Source organism: Sylvia atricapilla, chromosome 2 (genome assembly GCF_009819655.1).
Source record: "Sylvia atricapilla isolate bSylAtr1 chromosome 2, bSylAtr1.pri, whole genome shotgun sequence".
NCBI lineage: Eukaryota > Metazoa > Chordata > Aves > Passeriformes > Sylviidae > Sylvia > Sylvia atricapilla.
Window position 1 is genome coordinate 100,474,536 of NC_089141.1, and position 21,044 is coordinate 100,495,579.

The following is a 21,044-nucleotide window of genomic DNA, read 5'->3' on the forward strand; positions in this document are numbered from 1 at the left end:
TCCTTGCCATTGGCCTTTGGCTGAGCTCAGCTGTATGTAAGCCTGTTCTTCTTGGCTTCCTAACCTGCTGATCCTGACAGGATGTCCTGGCTTGTCCTTGGACTTGCCTCAGTAAGGCCTTTGTTGGCTGTCACTGGGCTCCTGGTTGACCCTGGTCACTTCCTTTGCCTGCTCAGGGATGGGCTGAGGTGGGCAAGGTCCCTATCCTTGTCCGTCCTGCTGCCACCCACGACAGAAACAGGCTTTGGAAGATGTGAACAGGCAACCCAGATTCCAGTTCTTGAAAAAAAAGCAGTGGGAGAAGCCAATGAGTTTGGTTGTGTTGATTTTAGCATTGTCTTTAGATTCCTCTCCAGGTCCTTCTGAAAGCAAAGGCAGATGTCAAGGTCCCACCTACCCTCGTACATCTCGCATGTGCCTCATCATTGCAGTCATTTCCAACTGCATTTCATAAAAATATAATTGGTAAATAAAGAGAAAACATTTTTCTCATGTTTTTCTGCAGCACAGAGGGTGCTTCTTGCTATTTAGACACTTCTTCAAAGCAGAATCCCTTCTCGCTGTCTTTGGTTCACATTTCCAACTTCACCACGCACTCCTTGCAATGCTTTTGATTTAACTTGTTATGACAGAAGGAGCAAAACAGTCGGGAGTTTTAACTAAGGCTGAGTCATTCTCAGTATTAGTACAGAAGTAATTGTTCTCTAATAAAGACATGACAGTCAAAGAGGTCGGTAGGAAGTAGTCTAGTCATGAGAGCCACATATCTTGCACTGCATAGGCATTAGGGCAGACTGGCTGTACAACTCAGCTGGTGGATTAGAAACATGTGCTGAATGTATTATTTAGGTACTGCATCTTTTTTTTTTTTTTTTTTTTTTTTTAACCAAAATTGGCACAGGCTCTTAGACCAGAAGAACAAGAAAATAGTAGAGTTTCATATAAAGTAGCTCAAAGTGAGAAAAATAGAAAAGATTGATTACTGCAAGGATGAGAATAGTGCAGTGTGTGGAGTGCAAAGCTGAGAAAGTCCATCAGGAATAAGAATATTTTTTCAGAATTTTTATATAATTTACTGGATGCCAGTAGAAAGTATTAAATCAACATTGTTTTCCTCCTTGTATTTAAAACATACTCTCAACTTAGCATCTTTAACATTCCTTGACACAGGCAGAATTATTACTGGAAAAAGCACTCCTTCTGTATAGTATTTCAATTATACTGCTTTACACCAGAAAGAACCAAACTTGATTGAGAAGGCAGAAATGAAATTATCAAGAAAAAAAAGTAATGACTTGTATAGGGGCTTGTTTAGGTTTAAACCATGATAAGAAACTGGGAAACACAGAATTACACCTGATGATAAGGATTAGAGAATTAAGATGATGAATCACTAAAATCCAAGAGGTGGTAACATATCAGTTGTCAGACAGCTTACTCATTCTCAGTGACTGGATTTTACAGGGGAATACAGAAGCACCTTCCTCTCTCCCAAGAAGACATTAGTTTTCTCACCTAACTGCCCTGAGCTGACATGGGGGCAGCAGCATGAAAGAAGCTGGCCCTTACATGCACTGCTAGAACATCTATCAGGAGTGAGCATTCACTGATTCTTAATTACAAAGGCTCCTATTCAATTACAAATTATTAGGGATAGTCCATTCTGCGGAACGATGTCTCAGGAAGAGCAAATGAGGGGTTATGAGCCTCCTTTTGCTAAGCAGAGAAAATAAAGCACATGTAGCACACAAATCAGAGGTCACATCCAGCTCTGGCCATAAACAGCAGGGCAGAGAACAGCATGCTCTCCTGAAAAGCCAGCTGTGTGGCAGGTCACTGGTAATGGCTGTTCATGAGGCTGACTGTAAATCAGAAATATTCAGCAATGCCAGAGCTGCATTATTTTTCCCCCTTCTTCCCATTAATTCAACCAAAACTCTACTGAAACCACACCAAGGAGCTGCATGTTCTCAAGCCTGCTTTCTGACATTGCTCTGATCACAAGCTATTTCTGGGTTCTGACATTTTTTGTTCTATCTGTGACACTTTCTTAAAAGCAGTTTTCTTTCACTCTTAGTTTTGATCTTTTGTAGCCAAAGACAGGTTCATTTCTCTTTCACATTTCTTAAAAGAGAACTCAGCATAGGTCTGTAGAATAGTTTTTTGAATAGCTGCTATATTACAGATGTTTCAAAATCGTGAACTGGCCCATTATCTAGCTAACTGCTAAAAAATCCCTCAAAATACTCTTGATCCAACATTCTACCCACTGTTTTTATCTTTCCAAGTCAGAACAAAAACCAAGAGTAGTAAACATAGCACATACAAAATAAAATCTAAAATGGGTCACTACAGGACATAGAAGCTACTTCTGTGGGGAATTCATGCCTTTCCAGTAACTTATTTTTAAACATTTTACAAGTTTGGGGGGCACTTTTTTGTATGAGTCTATGTTCATATTCCATCAGTATTCTGCAATTTGACTGAGCATGCACATTTCTGTCAAAAGTGCTTCCCCCAGGCTACAGAGGGCTGTCACCCAACAGAACCAGGGGGTGTTCAGTTAGTGAAACCATGAGCAAAGGACAATGACCAGCCTGGGATCTGGAAAGGAAACATGAACCACCACCCATCAGCAGCACCACTCATCATCTTCCCTTCCCCCTTTCTCCTTCTCTCATGAGGTTATGCTTTGGCACAGGAATGTGACACAGAGGCTTGTCAGAGCTTTCGATTTTAATTCACTGGCTTACGCTATGATTCATCTGAAGACACTTAAAACTAAATCCTACTTCCTTGATTCAGTCAGGTGCCATTGATTTATTTAGGGACTATTTGCCCAAAGACATGTGAAGGACACAGGCTTTATTGCCTTCCTGATCTATAAGAAAGCACACTTACCTATTCTCTGAGGGATACTGCAAGAATAAACTGATTAATGTATAGATCTTCAAAGATGAAGCATAAAACAAAAAAATTACCCAAACCCCTATCCTGTTATTATTGATCTTGTGAAAGATCTGAAGACAAGGAGTACTTTACACCATCAGTATCCAATAGCAATTGAAAAAAATTAAAGACAATTTCTCAATTGTTCACACTCCCTAATCCATTAACTTTCATCTTTGTCAGCTGATCCAGATTAAGCTTCAAAATAATAGTTCCGGATTTCTTTCTGTGACAGTTCTTGATATATTAACTCTTCCAAGTAACATCAAGACTTGAATTCTTCCCTGCTTTTAATTGTGGTTCTGCCTTTTTTTTTTCCTTTTCTCCTTTTTACATCTATATCTGTTCATTTGTCTCAGATGTTATGTTTTTGGGCTGACCTTTTTTGCTTTCTCAGTAAAATTTGCCCATTTGAAACATTAGTATTTTATTTATGTAACTACTGCAACTCTCTTCTGCCAATAATCACTGTGTCTCTTCAGGCTGAAGTTTTATCATCTTGTTTGATCCTGTTTCAGTTACTTTACCATGATAAAAAGAGCTTTTTATTTAATAAATAATGAAATAGCATATTAAGAAGACAAGTTACTGCCACTCAGAAACTAAGATGACAACTGTGAAGAACTAGTAACTAGAGCAATACCAACGAAAGAATACGTGACTTGGCATTCAAGTTAAGAAAAGAAATGCATACAGATAATTGTCATGTAGATTACTGGTCATAACTGATTCTTTCCTCAACAGCTTTAGAGGTTAGGGTGCTATGCAGGATCACTAAGTACTAATACAATATGTATTCTTATTCCTTCCAAGGTAATTTTTCAGTCATATAGTGTGCTAGAAGGAGAAAGATTAAATGTGTAAAAGGTTTGTAAGGAGAATGAGTGTTTGTATATATATTTAGTCAGACTTAAATGTCAGATAATGGTCTTGCTGGTCAGTGGATTTAAATATAGGCAGTAAGGCTTTTGGAACCTTCCTTTAGATTGTATAATCTTATCTCCTTGATGAAAATTAACAGTGGAATTTAAGTTGTATGAAGAAATGCATATTATATTATCACTTATTATCTATGTCTAATAATACAATATGGTAATTAGGGCACTTTTTATTTTAGAATTATGAGGTGAAGTTTTGAAAGTGCTGAAGCTGAACTTTGTTTCTGCAATCAGTAATAAACATGGATTTAAACTCCATTTACTGTATCTCTCCTAAGGTCAAGAAGGGTGTTCTAATTGGGTGATGTTAAGGTTAAATGCTCAGTAATACATTTCTAGCCATGGTCAGAATCAGAGTCCCTTGAAAGAGAAGGAAGGGGGAAAAAAAAAGGGATCACTACTTTGGCTCTCAATCACAGAGAAACCCACCAGGCTTCTTAATTCCTTCATGCAGCATCTGTTTCTTCTGCTAAAAACAGTATTCCTTATAGGGTAAAACACTTTACCCTACAAAGGTTATCATAATTTGCACCTCTGGGGAAAAAAACCTCCATAATTTCCTATTTTTTTATGGAAATTAGTGCTACAGATTAAGATTGGGCATATCTTTCTGAGGAAGCATTAAAGCTGTCTCGCAAGAACTTTTTCTTTTAACCACTGGCCATTTCTCTGATGGTCTACACTGACCTTCATCTGCCCAGCAAGAACCACTTGACTCTCAGCTAATTCATTTCCCACCAATCATTTTGCTTAACTAAATGTGTCTCATGGTGTGTCTCTTATACTGGTTGAAAAAACTAAAAAATGCATTCCGAGCAGGGAGTATCAGTACTTGCAGAATAATATACAGCCTTAGAACTCAAACTTTTTTTTTTGTTTTACATTGCAGGGTGCCACTAGACAATGATCTGCTCAAAACTGTAAGAAGAAAGTTGATTGTCACGGACATTGCGTTTCATTCAATTTTTCACAAAACGGATGTAGTTCACACCACAGAATCTGATGAAACTACGTATACAATATTGGAAGTTTGAGAATTGGTAGCCTTATAACACAAACAAAGAATTGCAATGTCCCAGTTACATGCAAGGGGATGCCTAAACCAGAAAGAATGCTGAGAGTCAGATGGCTTCCTTATGTTGTCTAACATCAGATTCACACACAAAATCATCCCCCACTAAAGAGCTATGACCTCAGAGCTGAAACAGAAAAGGAACACCAGCTGGTTTTTCAGGCAGAATAAATTTGTCAGAAAGGGGATCATCAAGCCAAGGTTCAAAATATGGCCAGCTTCAGATTAAAAAAAGAGAAATAAATAAGACAATTTTCAAGACAGAAGCGGCACCCACAAAAAAGGTCTAAGGGAAAAAACCCAAATCATTCAACCAGCCAAATAAATTAGGCAAATACTGTAGACCAGGACTACTTTAGAATACTCCTACATTAGAGCCAGACTTAATATTCTGTTCTAAGAAACCTGGAGATATATTTCCTTAGACTTGAATTGCAAGCTGTGGTACATATGATAAAGTTTCAGCAAAAGACCATTACGAAAAGCAAGTCAGTTGCCAGTAAACCCAGATGTGCTATAGATCCACAGCTCTGCATTGAAAAAAAAAAAAAGGCAGCTAAACCACAGAGGTCTGCAAATGAGCAAAGGTTAAAACCAATGGCTTAGATGACACATACTTAAGTGTATTTATGGCACCAGATGGTCATGCCAACAATAGGAAATGCATATATTAAATGCTGGAATTTCTAGTTAGTATTCATGATGAGTGCATTTCTTCACATTAGGCAGTGTCCTCAAAATCAAACAAAAGAAGGGCATATTTTAAAATAAATGTGAAGTAAGATTTCATATGAATAATGAAATAAAATGCACTGTAATCTCAAGACTGAGGAAAGGTAAAGAGAACTGTCTCTTGTGGGTACTAACACAATATTACAGATATCAGATTTGTCATCTATATCTCTCCTCTCACCCATCTGTGTATGTGTTTATGTATAAGTAAAATTAACTAGATTTTATACAACACTTCAAAGGAAGTTCCTCAAGCATCTATGCTTCATTTACAGGTAGTAAGAAATTCACAGAATATTAGTCCACTAATAAGAAAGGCATACTTAGGTGTTGCAGGCGATGCAGATCTTCTGGACATGGCAGCAGGAGAATCAGACCTTCTCAGAGGAGATCCCATACCTGATGATGAACCAGGTGTTGCAGGTCGCTTCTCCTTCTTTATCTTCTCAGTCTAGAAGCACAGTTCATTTTAATTTCCATAATTAAGATCAATAAATCAAAAATGCATTTGATTGTTTTACTAACAAGATAGCATATAAAGAGATTTGTGTGGCACATTTGTAAAAGCTTTTTAAACAGGAGCTCACAACTATTAATAATTTTTTATTTTAGACAGACATAGCACACACCCACCCCTGTCTTGCATGGGCAGAACATGCAAATTTCAGATAAGTAATACACATCACAGCCTCTGCAGGAGTTCTTGGGAAAGGGGTGGTGGCACTGGGCGGAATCTTCAAAATCATCCATATGCCCCTGCTTAGACATGATCAGCAGTGCAAGCAGGCATCTCACAGAAACGTTGCTGCATGTAACACTGAATCACAGCTAAGACCGACACAAATCTTTACTCCAGGCTTTGGTTCTCTCACTTGCAGCTGATTTAGATGGCATGAATCCCCCCTATCATTAAGTATTACAAGATACAGAACCTTATGTGAATATGATATTATAGAATTTTTATATTGTTATATTAAAACACAGAATTTTTTTACAGCATGCCTTAAGCGGCATACACTCAGTGAAGGTGAGTGACTTGCCTTTTTTTTTCTGGAAACTATGGTGGATCAATAATGCATATTTTAAGCAAACAGCATTAAAATGTCCACAGAAAGAGTTAAAGCAATTGGTGTAAAACAGAGGCATTATCAATACACTTGGGGAGTTTCTGAAATATATGAAGCTTGCTCATTAACCAACAATTCAGTGGGGATTTCTATTTGTCATCCCCATTCCCAGAAGTTACAAGCAAATACAAAAACAATCCACTTCAGTGCCTCAGTTCTCTGAAAATAGGGGTGTTGGCGTTCCAATACATTCTACACTGATTCCCAAGAAGAAGAAGATATCAAAATGCTCCTTGACAGGAGCACAAAGGCAACAGGTGTTGTCAGGGCCTACTTTTCTACTTCTGTTTCTTATAGCAAGGGAAGCACTCCATTTATATTCATGTAAAGGGAAAGATAACAAGCAGAAGTGAAATCAAAACCATTACAAACTCACCTGAGTAACTTCAGCTGCAGGTGCCCCTTTCATGGCATTGGCAGTGGAGGGTGAAGTTGCCTTCTTCCTGTCAGTGCTTCGGGTGGGGGAAGGCTTGTAGGGAGATTTAAGAGGACTAGCTGGTGCTACACGAGGACAGATATGGAATACTAAAGAGTTACAGTACAATAGCAAGAGCGAAAGGGAGCACAGATAGAGGAAGTAAAGGAGGGGAGAAAACAGCATACTTTCATGTTATAATGTTCAAAGGTAGTTTTAAAGTGGTTTTTAGTGTTTTAAAATATCACATATAATGCATTCAACATGATCCCGTGTTTATCCAAAATGTCTCAACTGAAACATTCCATAGGAAAAAGTTATCTCTAAAATATTGCTCTCTTACTCATATACCTTTTGATTCACCTGACTAATACTGTGACTTTTTTCTTCTAAGAAGTCCAGCTTCCTTTGCATATGATAAAAAGAATAAGCAGATAATACTAGCTGGGTGATTTTTGAACATATACTGCAGAATAAGAAAGGTAACAGAAGCACAGGGGGTTCTGCCTTTTTTAAAGCCTAAATATGCAAAGGCTCCTAAATATGCTAATTACTTTCCCAAATAATATTTAATAAAAAACCCAACCAACCAACCAACCAAACAAAACAACCAAAAAAACACCTAACAAAAACGCCCCAAACCTAAACTCTGCTGTAGGTATTTCAGTTATTGTTATTTGAGTGAGACATCAATTTGAGTGTGACACATAGATTACAGTTTACAGGGCAACTTCTTTTTATTTGCAATATGAACAGGATTTTTTAAAATCGGATCTTTTACTCCTCATTTTGTTCATATTGCCTTCTAAGATGAAACTTTCACATACATATAGAACAATCAACAGAGTATACGTTTTATCAATAAGACAGACACTAACTGCAATCAAGTGTTTCCAATTTTAGGCAACTAAAGTCAGGAGGGATATTGACGCTGAAAAAGCAGTAATTATGCACTAACGTAAAGAAAGTCACATTCCCAAATTTTTTTAGGAGGCAGCCCTAATAAATTTTTAATGAAGCCTTTTTGAATGCTTTGATGTTTAACTGGACCTTTGTATTCTTTGACCCACTTTCCAGCCAATTGGCATAAGGTACTGTACATTAACAAAAACATTAAGAAACTTAAAAGCTGCCTAAGATAAATATTTTTACTTCAACTGTTAAAAGAATTAATTATGCATCCAGTAACAACTGTTTGCCTGAATACCTTGACTTTGAGTGACATTAATAATGTGTTGCTGTGGAGTGAAATTGAGGCTCCTCATTTCTAAGCTTACAGAAAATGCAGTAGCAGAGCATTTTTGACCCCAGCATAATGACAGGAGGCACAGTATGAGCTCTTGGAAGATCCTTCTTCCCTGTTCAGGAAGCTACTTCTGTGGTGAGAAGTACATGACAAATGGGAGATCTCCCTCAACTATTTTGCTGGCAATTACTGACAAAATGTCAATGGCCTCTGAGATTGCTTGCACTTGTGCTACAGCCTGATTGCCTTGTGGAGAAATGACAAGAGGAGGCTTGTTCAAAAAGCTGTTCCCAAAATCAGCTGCCCTGTTTCAGCTCAATGAAAAAGCAGTTTGCTGAACAAATTGTACCCTTGTCAGACATGCCAGTGTGTTACTTTAAAGTTCCTGTGATGAAGAGAGATAAATCTGAGAGTTTACAGACAAAATGAGTGAGGAAGGACAAAAGCCATCCTTATTGATTTCTTTGATATCAAATACAAGACAGAAAAAATCATCCATAGGTGGCCTCAGCAATTCAGCTCAAAATCTTAAGCAGAATGTACTGATCTAGGTTTGAGTTGGGTTTTGCTCACTCTTGGCAGTAATTGGTCCCTGAGCAGTAAGCAAACTGGGAACTTTCTCAAGTACTATTTGAAAACATTTCTGCTTCCAGTAGAGGCAGTTTTCTACACTTTTTAATGTAGAAAAGAAGGGAAGCAATGGCATTCAATATCAGTGTCTCTATGCACCGAACAGAAAAGTAACACACAAGGGAAAGTAGGTTTGCTTAGCAATTCATTTTTAAATAGCTTTGCATGAACAGCACAGATGCAGAACGTAAACCTATTTTAATCAAGATGTGTAAAAACAATCATCATAAAGATGATCAGTCTTTTGTCATCTAAATAGTTTAATCTTGGAAAAGCGTTTCCTTTTGCAAGACAGGTATTTGGGTGTGTGCTTTGGGGTCCCTTTTTTGTTTGTTCTATTAAAAGTAAAAAGGGCCATTAAACTTTTGTCTTGTTTCAGCCAACACTGTGACCAGGTATGGTTCTATAAGCAGAAACTACTCAAAGTTGGGCACTTGCCTAAGTAATTAGCAGGACTGGAAACATTATTTTTGTAGATATCTGCAAAATAATGATTTTATAAGACTATCCTTTACACGTAGGAATGGTAACTATCATCCCTTAAAAATCAATAATTTCTGCAACTGACACCTTCCTATCAATATTCTGTTTTTTCATGTGTATATATATATATATATAGGTGTCACAGTCACACAGTTAAAGGCAAAAAGATATTTAACAGATAGAAACTGGAACCCTGGTAAAAATAATTAAGGCTCAATGGTGCACTGGGATTTCTGTTCTACACACTATTCGGGCATGACAAGGCTGACATTAATAAATCAATCAAAGCCTCTGAGAGTTGTCACATCTTTGTCTAAAAGCCTGTTTTTTAAATTAATATACTTATATTTTTTTGATAGTCTGCAGTTTTAATGACTTTTTTTCCAAGATAGATATTCAGAGCAGGACAGACAAGATAATGTGCTTTTCAAAGATTTTAAATACACTGCTATCTGAAACAGCTTAGTTCATCATTGATTTTGTACTATCCTGTAAATTGTCATTTGTTTCATAGTATTCCATTTCTTCCAGCAGCTACATAAACACAGCTAAAAACATACCTCAACAGTTTCAAAGTGAGGAAGTCACATTTTTACCTGGAGTATTGTACTGCTCAGAAAGCATTAATGTACTTCTGCTTCTGGCTAAAGATGACTGTGTGGGAGTCAGCAGTCGAGAAACAATAAAGTTTTCCATTGGACTAAGATGCATGCGGTGAGCTGAAGGATGGGAGCAAATAAAATAAAATGCAAAGAAATAAAACAATGTTACGTTAAAATAACTGAAACAAAATGATGAAATGATTAAATGAAATGACAAAAAAAAACTTGAACTTTTTGAGCTTTAAAATACTTGAAGATAATTTTCATTCCCTCTGAAGAAAACTTTCTAATTTCTCCACTGTTTAAAGTTTCCCACTTATACATTATTACACACAATAAGGTTAAAATCATGTTGTATTTTGTTTTTACTCAGAGACATGTTCCCTTCTGCAAAATGGTTGCTTTCATGACTCAGCACAAAAAAGGTTTGTCTTCTTCCCCAGTAGGAAAGGTAAAACACTTGGTAGAACAGCACAGCTGCTTATTAATTTGCCACCCCTGCTAGGACTGCATTTGAAATCTGCCATCTCACCATGTTACGTAAGTCTTATTTATACAGTATGCCTGCATTACTTCCTACTCCATAAATGTAAGTGTCAACTATATAAGACATTTATAGACTTTCCTATTACATGTATATATAACCATCTGTCATAATAATCTCAAAGCTACTGATGAGCTTAAGCAATTCAAAAACTAAAATAAATTTACCTTCCCTTTTTCATTCTTGAAACAAGGCTTCATAGTAATTTATTTCAGGAAATATATTTTTCCCCATTAGATTTTTTAAAAAATGGGGTAGAAGGGGAAAAAAGCAAACACAAAATAAACATAAAAAAATCCAAAGAGTTCGCAGTGAGATAAACTCTTCAGTCCTCTTTGTAGTGTTTAGCAATCACTAATCCTACAAGATGATCATCTTTTGTGGAGTCTTGAGGATCAGAGTTTCATAAGAAATGAACAGGCTCCACAACTCTGGTCACCAGACTGAAGTCTCCCAGGTTATCAGATGTACCCCTGCCTATAGAACATCCCATATCTACTGCCAGACCACACCCTTGGTTTGCTTGTTTTTCCATATTTTGCTAGAAGGTCACAAGCAGTACAGTTAGAGGAAATTGCTGCAGTCACAGCCCGTACTTACAACCCTGTTTGCTGGAGTATCAAAATTTGGAAAAGAATCAGTAAAAAACCCATGGCATTCGTTGCTGGGCTGTGATCTCCAGCACGGCAGCACAGCCTTGGGACAGGCTGCAGAACCATGTTATTAATACAGAATCTTTCAGATGTTTGAGTTCCTTTGAATAACAGACACAAGCAAATCACAAAGCTATATGGACCAGCGGTGCTTTAAGCAGAAGGAGAGTTTCTGCTGGCAGGAGACCAGCATGTTCACTTGCCTCTGTCAGGGGAATGCGTTATGGCCGCTGTGGAGGACGAGAGGCGTTTACTGATTGGCGACTCCATTTGCTTTGGCAGATTCATTGTAGAAGCTGAAAGTTTGTCACATGCTGCAGAGAAACGCATTGAAGATATTTGTATTCAAACCACAGTGTTGATCAACTCCAAAAGTTAACCTTGCATTTGTACTCTTGGCCCTTGCACTGATCATAGCACTGAACTGGAATGAGATGAGCTCTTTCTGACCGCTGAGGACCAGCACCCTACGACACATGCTTGGCATGCAACTTTTCTGCTTGTGAATTTAATGTTCCAGTTTCACGACAGCCTGGTTTTTATACTGACACTGATAAGTAATTATATATCAGATCTGAACGTGTGAAGCTATTCTGATACAAGACACTCAACACCAGCACAAGCATAAAGTTACCCAAAGAAAACAAACTGCATACATGACAACTGTGAACTCATCTTCATTCCCCCTCCCCTCTACCTTCAGTCTGGAAGAGCTGAGATTCACATCAGATATTACTCTAACAAGAAAATGAAATAACCAACATTTGTGCATCTGCATGAGACCTCACTGTTTTAATGACTGAGCTGGCATCAGCCATTCAGCTTTATCTTTTCATGCTTGAGAAGAATTAAAAAAATTAGACAGCTCAGATTTTTGGTACATTTTTCTTCAGAAATACCATTTGACAAAGTCTGTTTGAGCACAATACCCATTTCCTACCTTGGCATTTATTCAACTGAATGAAAGAGAGAAGTTAGTCAGTATTACTAGAGTACTAGTACATGATCATCACTATCTGATACTCAAAAGTTAAAAGCACAGATGCTTTGTCCCCTACATTTGAACTCTATTTCTTTCAAAACCAAAAATATTTTCATCTAGAGAAACGTATGTGGCCCTAACTATGCACCTTCTAAGTTACTGCATTCCCTATTATGTCCATTAAATCATTGCTTTAGTGGGGCTTCCAATACCAATCAATACTTGCAATTTGCCTCCATTACTACAGTTAACAACGCAATTCACTACATTGCTTTTTTAAAAAAGCACATTTAATGCTGGTATGCTGGTAAAACATCAGTTGCACAGGCAAATACCTTTGCACATGAAGAACAATCGGCAAAAAAATTGAATCTGTTTGCACAGAAATAATAGTTCTGTGAGATCATAGGCAGAACAACATTTACTGTGAATTCTGCAGGAGTAATAGCCAAGCTTAATTCCTCCTTTGAGGGAGAGAAGGAATCTACTTCTCAAAAGCACAGGCTGTGATTTTCTTTTCAAAATGCCAAGTACATTTGCAATCAAGATTAGAAATCCTATATGCAATCCATTTGTAATTTTTGAGGACTCATCTACTTCAGAGTCCTTTTATGGGAATAACAATTAAAGAAGCCCAACAAACCACAAATAAAACCCTGCAGAAAAAAAGATAACTGAACAATATAAAACATGATTGCTTAAACAAAGTCAACCACTTGAATTTTTTACAAATACCAGCTTGGCCAAAATTCATTTCAGGAGGCTAAAACATAACTGTTTATACCAAATTTATTTGTTCCTAAAATATCGCAAAAGAAGGCCCTTGAGATGGAAAAAGAGGGCTGTTTTGATGAAACATGGTCTTCAAAACACATTTCCTTACTGTGCAACTGAAATTTTTCTCAACAGCACCTGTGTGTGTCCATTAGAACTGTCAAATAGATGTGTAATTAATCACACACACACACACACACACACAGAGCACCCACAGAACTAACAAAGATGAGAATCTGAGCAGTAGAAGTCTACAGTTACTGAGAGAACCATGAAATGCCTCTACTGTGCTGGAATGTGAGGCATGCACTGCTCCACCATGGCAAAATTAAAAGGAAATTAAAAGACACTGGTCTACATCACTAAGGGTAATGCTGTAAAGTACCAGACTGAAATGATAAGAAAAGAGTGGTTAGGAAGAACAAGATCAGTGGATGGATTACAGTGATTAGAACAGTTATAAACGAGACACGATGGTACTGTGATTCTCTGAAATACCATTGAAGGAATCAGCAGGAGCAGTAGAGGTCACAGGGTCTGGAGGAAGGGTGTTGGCAGCTAAACCTAGAACAGGGGGTGGGGTATTTTCTGATTCACCTACACAGCAGAGAAATCAGAGCAAAAAGAGGTGAAAGAAATTACTGAATAAGTTGGGGGAGCTGGAATTAAGCACAAACTGCATCACAAAGAAAACTGGTTTCTTTCTCAAAGTGTAAGAGAGTTCTTTCTTTATTATATACATTTAACTTCCTGGCTTTTCTAATGATGTATCATGAAAACTATGATATGAAATACAGTTTGTATTTTTAAACTTAAATATACTTACACACTGTTTAAAAGAGAGTAATTGTTGTATTTCATCAACATCCAAATATGGATGTTTTTCCCTAAAACATCCGTTTATTCAAATCTGACAAATTCAAATAATTTGTATGATTGAAAAAAGAAAACATGCATCTTTCTGAAATATAAAAGCAGCATGTGACTCATAATGTAATAAAAAGAATTTCCTCTGAAGCCAAAGCAAAAATAGCAGTAACAGAATGTACGTGGGGGAAAAAAACCCAAACTATTTTAAACTGCACATGCTGCATAGTCATCTAGAAATTCCCATCAGGTTTTTAGAAGTACCAAACAAAAACAGATCATCTTTTGCAAGCCTCAGACAGCACTCAGTCCTTTGGTGAATATTAAATTTGCTAACTGTGTGCGTGGGAAGACAAATGTGGAAGAAGCTAATAAGGGAGACAGTGCATCAATTTTAATTTTAGCATTTAGCATCCTCCAAACAGATTCTGGTTACTCTATTAAAATGATCTGCATTCCTAAAGTTAGGAGGAACCTGTCTCCACAGAAAGTATTAGGGAGAGGAAGCCTGGCAAGCAATTACAAAGCACTTATTCACGCCCCAAGGCAGTAGCCACTACCGTACCACCCTAACTACAAACCCATCATACTTACTATCTCACAATCTCATGCATTTTGCACTTCCAGATCTGCAATGCAGGCAGCCTGTTTCACTTACCATCTCTGCCTCCTGAGCCTGCAGCCAGTGCTCCTCCCCACGACCATCGCTTCTGCTTCTGCTCCAGCTGCTGGCTGCGTTCGAGGGACCGGCGCATCATGGCTTCTAAACGTTCCTGGTAATTTTGGTACAAACCCAGACACAAACCTCAATCAGTTATTTGGGACCTTCCTTCCCCCGCCTTCCAAAACCACGCTAAAAATACACAGTCTCCCTGTTGCTCCACACAAGATGATTTCAGGAGCTTGCTCACAGCAAAAGAAAAAGAACTGAATAAAGAAGGTATCAGCACACTACCTACCTCCAGATACGCGTATCCTTTGTCTGCAAGCCACTGAGGTCACTACAGAGGCCTAAGTAAATAACACAGGTTGCATCACTGCCTAGCATCTGCTCCTTCCTGCTGGTGAGGCTGCTGCTGTGCTCTGGACTTAATTTGTATAAGAATAATGCTCGACAAGCATTAACTCCTTCTTGTCTATGCAGACACCAGGATTCTCTCCCGTCCCTTTCTGAGCACAGTTAAATTGCTGCAATGCCAGTGGCTCCACCTAGTCACTCAGATAAATGATCACTTCAAACCCAAAGTAGGTTACTTTGCAGGATGCCCTACTTATTTATTTATTTTTACAAGAACTCCCTCCTTTCTTCTATTATGTTCCTTAAGTCTAGGCATTTAAGACCTTCTGATTTCTTTTCTTCTCTGTGAATTTATTTTAGTGCATGCCTACATCATAATGCTTCAAGCTTTACTTCTCCCCCACCCCCCATCACCCCCATGTTCTTCTCCATGAGTTAGGATTTTAACAGGGGGAATAATTTTTTTTTTCTCTCTTCAAATCTTGCTCTACCTTTAACTCACAGCTAATTAGCCCTCTCTATCACCTTTTGACTCTCAAAGACCTCCACTGAGTTTCATTCCCACCTCCTCCCTCTGCTAGTTTCTCAGAGATTTATTGTTGTGGCAATGATCCCTGCACCTTTTCTTTTCCTCCTTTCAAGCAGATAAAATGTGGTTCTTCCCCACCCACAATTCCATCATCTAACAGCCTCTTCCTTTCCTCCTCCCAGTTCCTCGCTCGCATCTGGCAACCTCCTCATCCTCACATTTCAGCAGCCCAACCCCTACTGTAAAAGATAAGTTTATTCTTGCCGCCTCCAGCTCATGCCCCAGCCAGTTTTAGCCCTTTGATCCTATCAGTATTTTTGGCACTATTCCTTATTACCTTTGCTATGTCCTTTTGGTCTAGTATAAAACTCCTACTCTCATCCACTTCAAAATGGATTCTACAGGCTTCTGAGATTACATCATATACATTTTGATTTTTATCAAACCCCCTGCTCTCTCTCCAAAATCTTTTGGCAGCTCAGATAAATTGTGTGGAAAACCCTTCATACATCTCTTCGACAGATTACTTTCTCTCACTGATTAATGCCTTTGGTGTGGCTTTCCTGAGCTATTTTACAAAAAAAATTCAGTCTTTGTTCAAGTGTGTTTCCTTCAGGCTCTGCACTGGTAGTGAGCGAGTTGTCTCTGATGGAGTTCTTTCAGCACATCCAACCCTAACATTAGGCACCTCCAGGAATCTCCATACTTTTATACACGTACCTGTAAACTTTGTCTTACCTTCCTGGGCTTCCGACCCTGTTCATTGAGTTTCTACATTGCCAGATGGCCCCATATCATCTTCTGGTTATCTACAATATACTTTTGCCTCTTCCACATCTTTGAAGAATCTCTTCTACTACCATGACTTGAAGTAATTTATTTCTGAGCTCATTTTTTCCACCTCATCCAACCCTGCTATCAGTTATCCATCAGTATCAACAGCAAGCAACCTTTTAATCTTTAAGCTCTCCTTTAATTTTATTACAAATCACTTGTACTACAAAAATATTCTATTACCCTCTATACAAAGAGTGTATAAAAAGGAAATTCTTGCAGCCTCTATCATTCCCAGCTCTCCTGTCCCTGTTACCTTTTGGCCAGGTGACCCACCCTGCTGTTAGAATTTCCGCTGCAGTCTCCAGGAAGACAATCTTTCAGTGGTGTTGTGAGCTCCCGGTCTATCAGGTAACAGCCTTCAAAGACCACTGAGAGCAGGCAGCTGCTTCCCTGCCCTTCCTCCCCCCCCCCTGTCTACTCAGTGCCATCAGTGTCCAGGCAGGCATGAAAATGAGAGCTCTGCCTCTCTCCTCCTCCCTACTGAGCAAATGAACGAAGCACCACAAGGCTCAAGCGCAGCTTCTCCTGCAAGAAACCCCCCACAGCCTTGAATACCCCTTCTTGCTTCTTGCACACACCCTGCCTGGGAAAAGGAAACAATCTTCCACTCTCTGGAATCTAAAGTCAGTTCTCTCTGCTTTAGTTTGCTAGTCTTTCTGTCTTCTCTTACTACTTGATGCTACAAGTTACATATTTAAATCCTGCGTGTGCAGGCTTTGCATTACAAATGTGTCGTTTTTTAGCTTCCTACCTCTCTATCTTAATTCTCTTTAAGTCCCTTTCTTAGTCTTTCCAAACCTCATACATTTCATCTCTGCAGTGTGCTTCTTTTGACCACTTGCTTCTACTATCCAGCTTGCCCCAATCTATCTTTCTACCCACACTCTTTACCAAGGAAAATCACCCACCCTCTTCTTTCTCATTAAAGCATATTCTCACACAGAACCTCCCCCCCCCCCCAATTTCTAATGAATATTGTTATTCATTAATCAAAAAAGAGAAGATTAAGGCAATCATGTTTCAGCTATTTCTGTTTGCTGTCTTGTTTGGGTGTTTTTAACAATGCTTGGAGTATGTAATATTCTATAGTTTGCAAATCACAGAATACACTTAGACCACCTACTATCTAAGTATCGTTTCAAGAATAAAATGCATGCTGAAATAGATTAAAGAAATTAAATGACATGTCATACACATTTGAAAGCTCATTCTACCTACAATCTGAGGTTCAAATCTTCAGTTACATTATTTGGAGAAGATCATTCATTTTCATTTGCAAAGAGCCTTTCGCTAGAGCCCTATAGAATATAATTATTAAAACTCACAAAACCTCAGCAGATATAGGTTAGATAAAGGACAATATGAAGGCAGCTTTTCACAAAGAAAGGATAGTTATTAAAAAAACCATTTTAAGTTGGCACAAAACTAAAAAGCCAAAGAAAATAATAAGACATAAGCAAGCATAGCATAAACAACTCATACATTAATAATTTGTTCCATGACAAAAAACTAAACCACAAGACAAAGATTTCCTTCATCAGCAAACAATGTGGAAAAACCCTTCCAGTCTGTTATAGATGAAGCACCTTGAAAACATATCAGACTATGCATGTGATCTCATTTGGGAACTCTAACAGCTACAGATAGAGGAAACAATGTCTGCTCTCAAGATAAAGTGAATTTTTGCACAAAACCTCCTATAATGCACAAGCACCACATGTAGGTTAAACTAAGAATGAATAGAATCATAAGAGAGAGCCATCTACTGCAAGCATCTAAAATACACATTACTTTCCAAAATCCAGTTACTCATGCAAGTTTTCCTCAGCCTGAGCAATAGAATAAGCACTTGTATTGTCTGAATTAAAAACAAACAAAAACCCACCCCTCAAAACTCAGTCAAATTACTTGTTTTCTCACAATTACGTTCTTTCTTTTTTTTTCTGTGTAAAATATAACATAGACATGACAACAAGGAAAAAATAATGTTTCAATTATTATGACTTAAAATAATTTGTGCAAATAATTCTAAACCAGTCTCCTTATATCTCCAAGACAAACATCTGAAAGAGCCCCAAATCATCTCTTCCTCCTCACTTTATATCTAGTATGTAAGTAGCTGTTTCCTGACATTATTAGTTGGCTTCATCTTTGGAGTGGAGTACAGTAATTAAAGCTACAAAATCTTGAGAGCTTTTCACTCCCTTGTGTCTAAGCACATATTTTTTACAAATGTAACACATTTAGTGTTACATTTTAGTGCACATACCCCAAAACAATCTCTTCCCAATAACCAGTGTTCATATAGACATCTATTTACAAGGTATTTCCAAGTCACATGGAAGTTCAAGATAAGAAAAGAGAAAAAAAATATTTTCACTGAAAAATTACTAACTTTATTTGTCCAGTTCCCTGTTAAAAAAACCTTTTAAATCCCTTCTGTAGAATCACATGCTGCTTTCCCCAAGGCTCAAGGACTGTTTTTACTAAAATAAGTGGGCAAAATAAGCTATAAAAGTTATACAAAGGGAAGGACAGTGATACTGAAGACCTCTGCAAACAAGAAAGATGTGGCCAATGAAGACAGAATAATTTCTAAACATTATTTATTCAGTTCCTTCTGAAGAATTTGACACTTCCACTGTGCTCTGCAACAAGCTCCAGCTGTCCCAAAGAGCTCTGACAGAATACCTCAATTCCTACCAAGAGAGACTGTACAACCACCATCTCTTATCTGGCACTGCAGAAGGGGAAAAGTAAGCAAAATAAATCGAATTTTAGCCACCTCTTTATGAAGTCCTTTGTAAGCAAAACAGTGAAGCAGAGGATGCTCTGATATAGGAGCCAACAAGACCCCACCAGTTTGTTAAGATCTATTCCTCTCAGACTCTTTCAGATGCAACAACAGTATTTTGTAAAGAGATTTATATAACCTCTTTCTATCACGAATGTGCAGTACTTTCTGCTCTGTTAAAAAAAGGAAAAAATAATTCAGGATAAATATAAAGCACAACCAGTAAGGCAGATAGGAAGGAAGAAAATCTCTCTACTTGTCATTTCAGACATCTGATGAGCAAGTAAAATGGACACTCCAGTATCCAGCCAGTGTAAACTGGTGTTAAAAGGAGAAACACTGAGAAGATGCTGCAATACACAGTGGCTCACTGGCCAGGGCACACACACCCCACACCCCAAGTGGGGGAAATACATGTTAAAAGCTCTTCCAGTAAAGATGGTCTCAAAAATGACTCACATGCAGTGAGTAACTTGCAATGCCCCGGGAACTTAAAGTTCATCACCATCCTTACTCAGACCTTCACTTTTATTAGGCACACAGAGTTTGAGGGGTTCATCACAAGATCAAGGGGAAGGTGGGGCTAAACTGGCAGATCCTGTAGTAGAATTCAAACAGAATTTGAGAAATGAGGGACAAGAAATTGTGAAGGGAAGCTAGAAGGTGATGATGTCTCCTATTCCCACTTTCCTTCTTCTCTCACCCTCCCCTGTTCTATAGACTGCTCCCCTGTGCACCTTCTTCTCCTTCAGAGGCTCCTGGACCTTTTCCTTCCACAGGTTTAATCCATCCCCAAACAAGCAAGCACCCTCTCCTGTCCTACTGCCCACACAGCCTTCTCTCACGCTCCTCAGCCTGGGGGAGGAGCAGGGAGAGAGGAAAGGCAAAGAATCCAGACGCAGACCTGCTTTAGCTTCCAAAAAGGGCTTTGGGACACTTTCGGCATAAAGTACCAGCCCGGTGAGCAGAGCTGGAGTAGTAACCACAAACTCTTGAAAGCAGCCAAATGAAATGACCAAACTCTTGGAAGCAACCTCTCCCTCGCCATTACAGAAGTCTGCCCTCACACGTGCAGAGTCTTGGGGAGCTGGAACAGCCTTGCTAATGCTTGGGAAAAACATGACAGCGTGCTCATCTCTGGGGAAGAGCAGGAGGCCACTACAGGAGATGGGGTCGGCCCCCACTAAACAGACGCTTTGGGTCTGATCTGTCACAGCCTCTCACATCCAACAACTCTGCTCTCATTTCTTCACAAAGGCAAAGCATGAACACAGGGAAAGCTGGCAGGTACTCTCTCTTCTTACACTTCTCTGCCTTTCTGCTCTGCTCAAAATTTTGAGAACAAGGTTTTGGACATTTTTGTACTTGTCCCTTTCCCTTACCACCCTCCCAAATGGAATCTGGTTTGCTTATCTGCAAAAGGTTATTACAGTAGGAAATGCTGGGGACGGAGCACATCATTTCAATGCTGTCACCACAAGAGACAGACCTCCTATCCTTTGTTTCTGCTTTTTTCACATTTTTCTTAAAAGAATTTGAAACAAACCACACGACAAAATGTATTAAAATGAATTCTCAGCCATTACATAGAAGCCACAATGAGTATGTTAAAGTTGATTGACAGGATACAATCTTCTCTTCAAGTAAAGTGAAAAATCAAACAAAAAATGTAATGAACAGATAACATATGTTATTCTGAAATCATGCAGAAGTGTTTCACCTGTTTTGCAAAGTTATTTTGATGAGAGGACAGGGGGCAGAAAAAAGAAGGTTAAGAGCTGTGGATTTCTAAAGTTGTTTTAATCTAGGAACTGGGGAAATTTTTTTTTTGCCTTTTTTTTTTTAAACCACT

The 21,044-nt window shown here is 38.4% G+C and overlaps 1 protein-coding gene across 1 annotated transcript in view; it reads right to left on the reverse strand.

Annotated features, from left to right (window-relative positions):
* MAP7D2 (MAP7 domain containing 2) overlaps positions 1-21,044 on the reverse strand; it is an 81,660-nt gene that overhangs the window by 10,823 nt on the left and 49,793 nt on the right. The window contains exons 4-9 of the mRNA XM_066313955.1: positions 14,673-14,787; positions 13,646-13,744; positions 11,595-11,705; positions 10,189-10,311; positions 7,195-7,343; positions 6,015-6,142 (exon numbers count right to left, since the gene is read on the reverse strand). Coding sequence (XP_066170052.1) covers positions 6,015-6,142; positions 7,195-7,343; positions 10,189-10,311; positions 11,595-11,705; positions 13,646-13,744; positions 14,673-14,787 — 725 coding nt within the window. The remainder of the gene's footprint in view (positions 1-6,014; positions 6,143-7,194; positions 7,344-10,188; positions 10,312-11,594; positions 11,706-13,645; positions 13,745-14,672; positions 14,788-21,044) is intronic.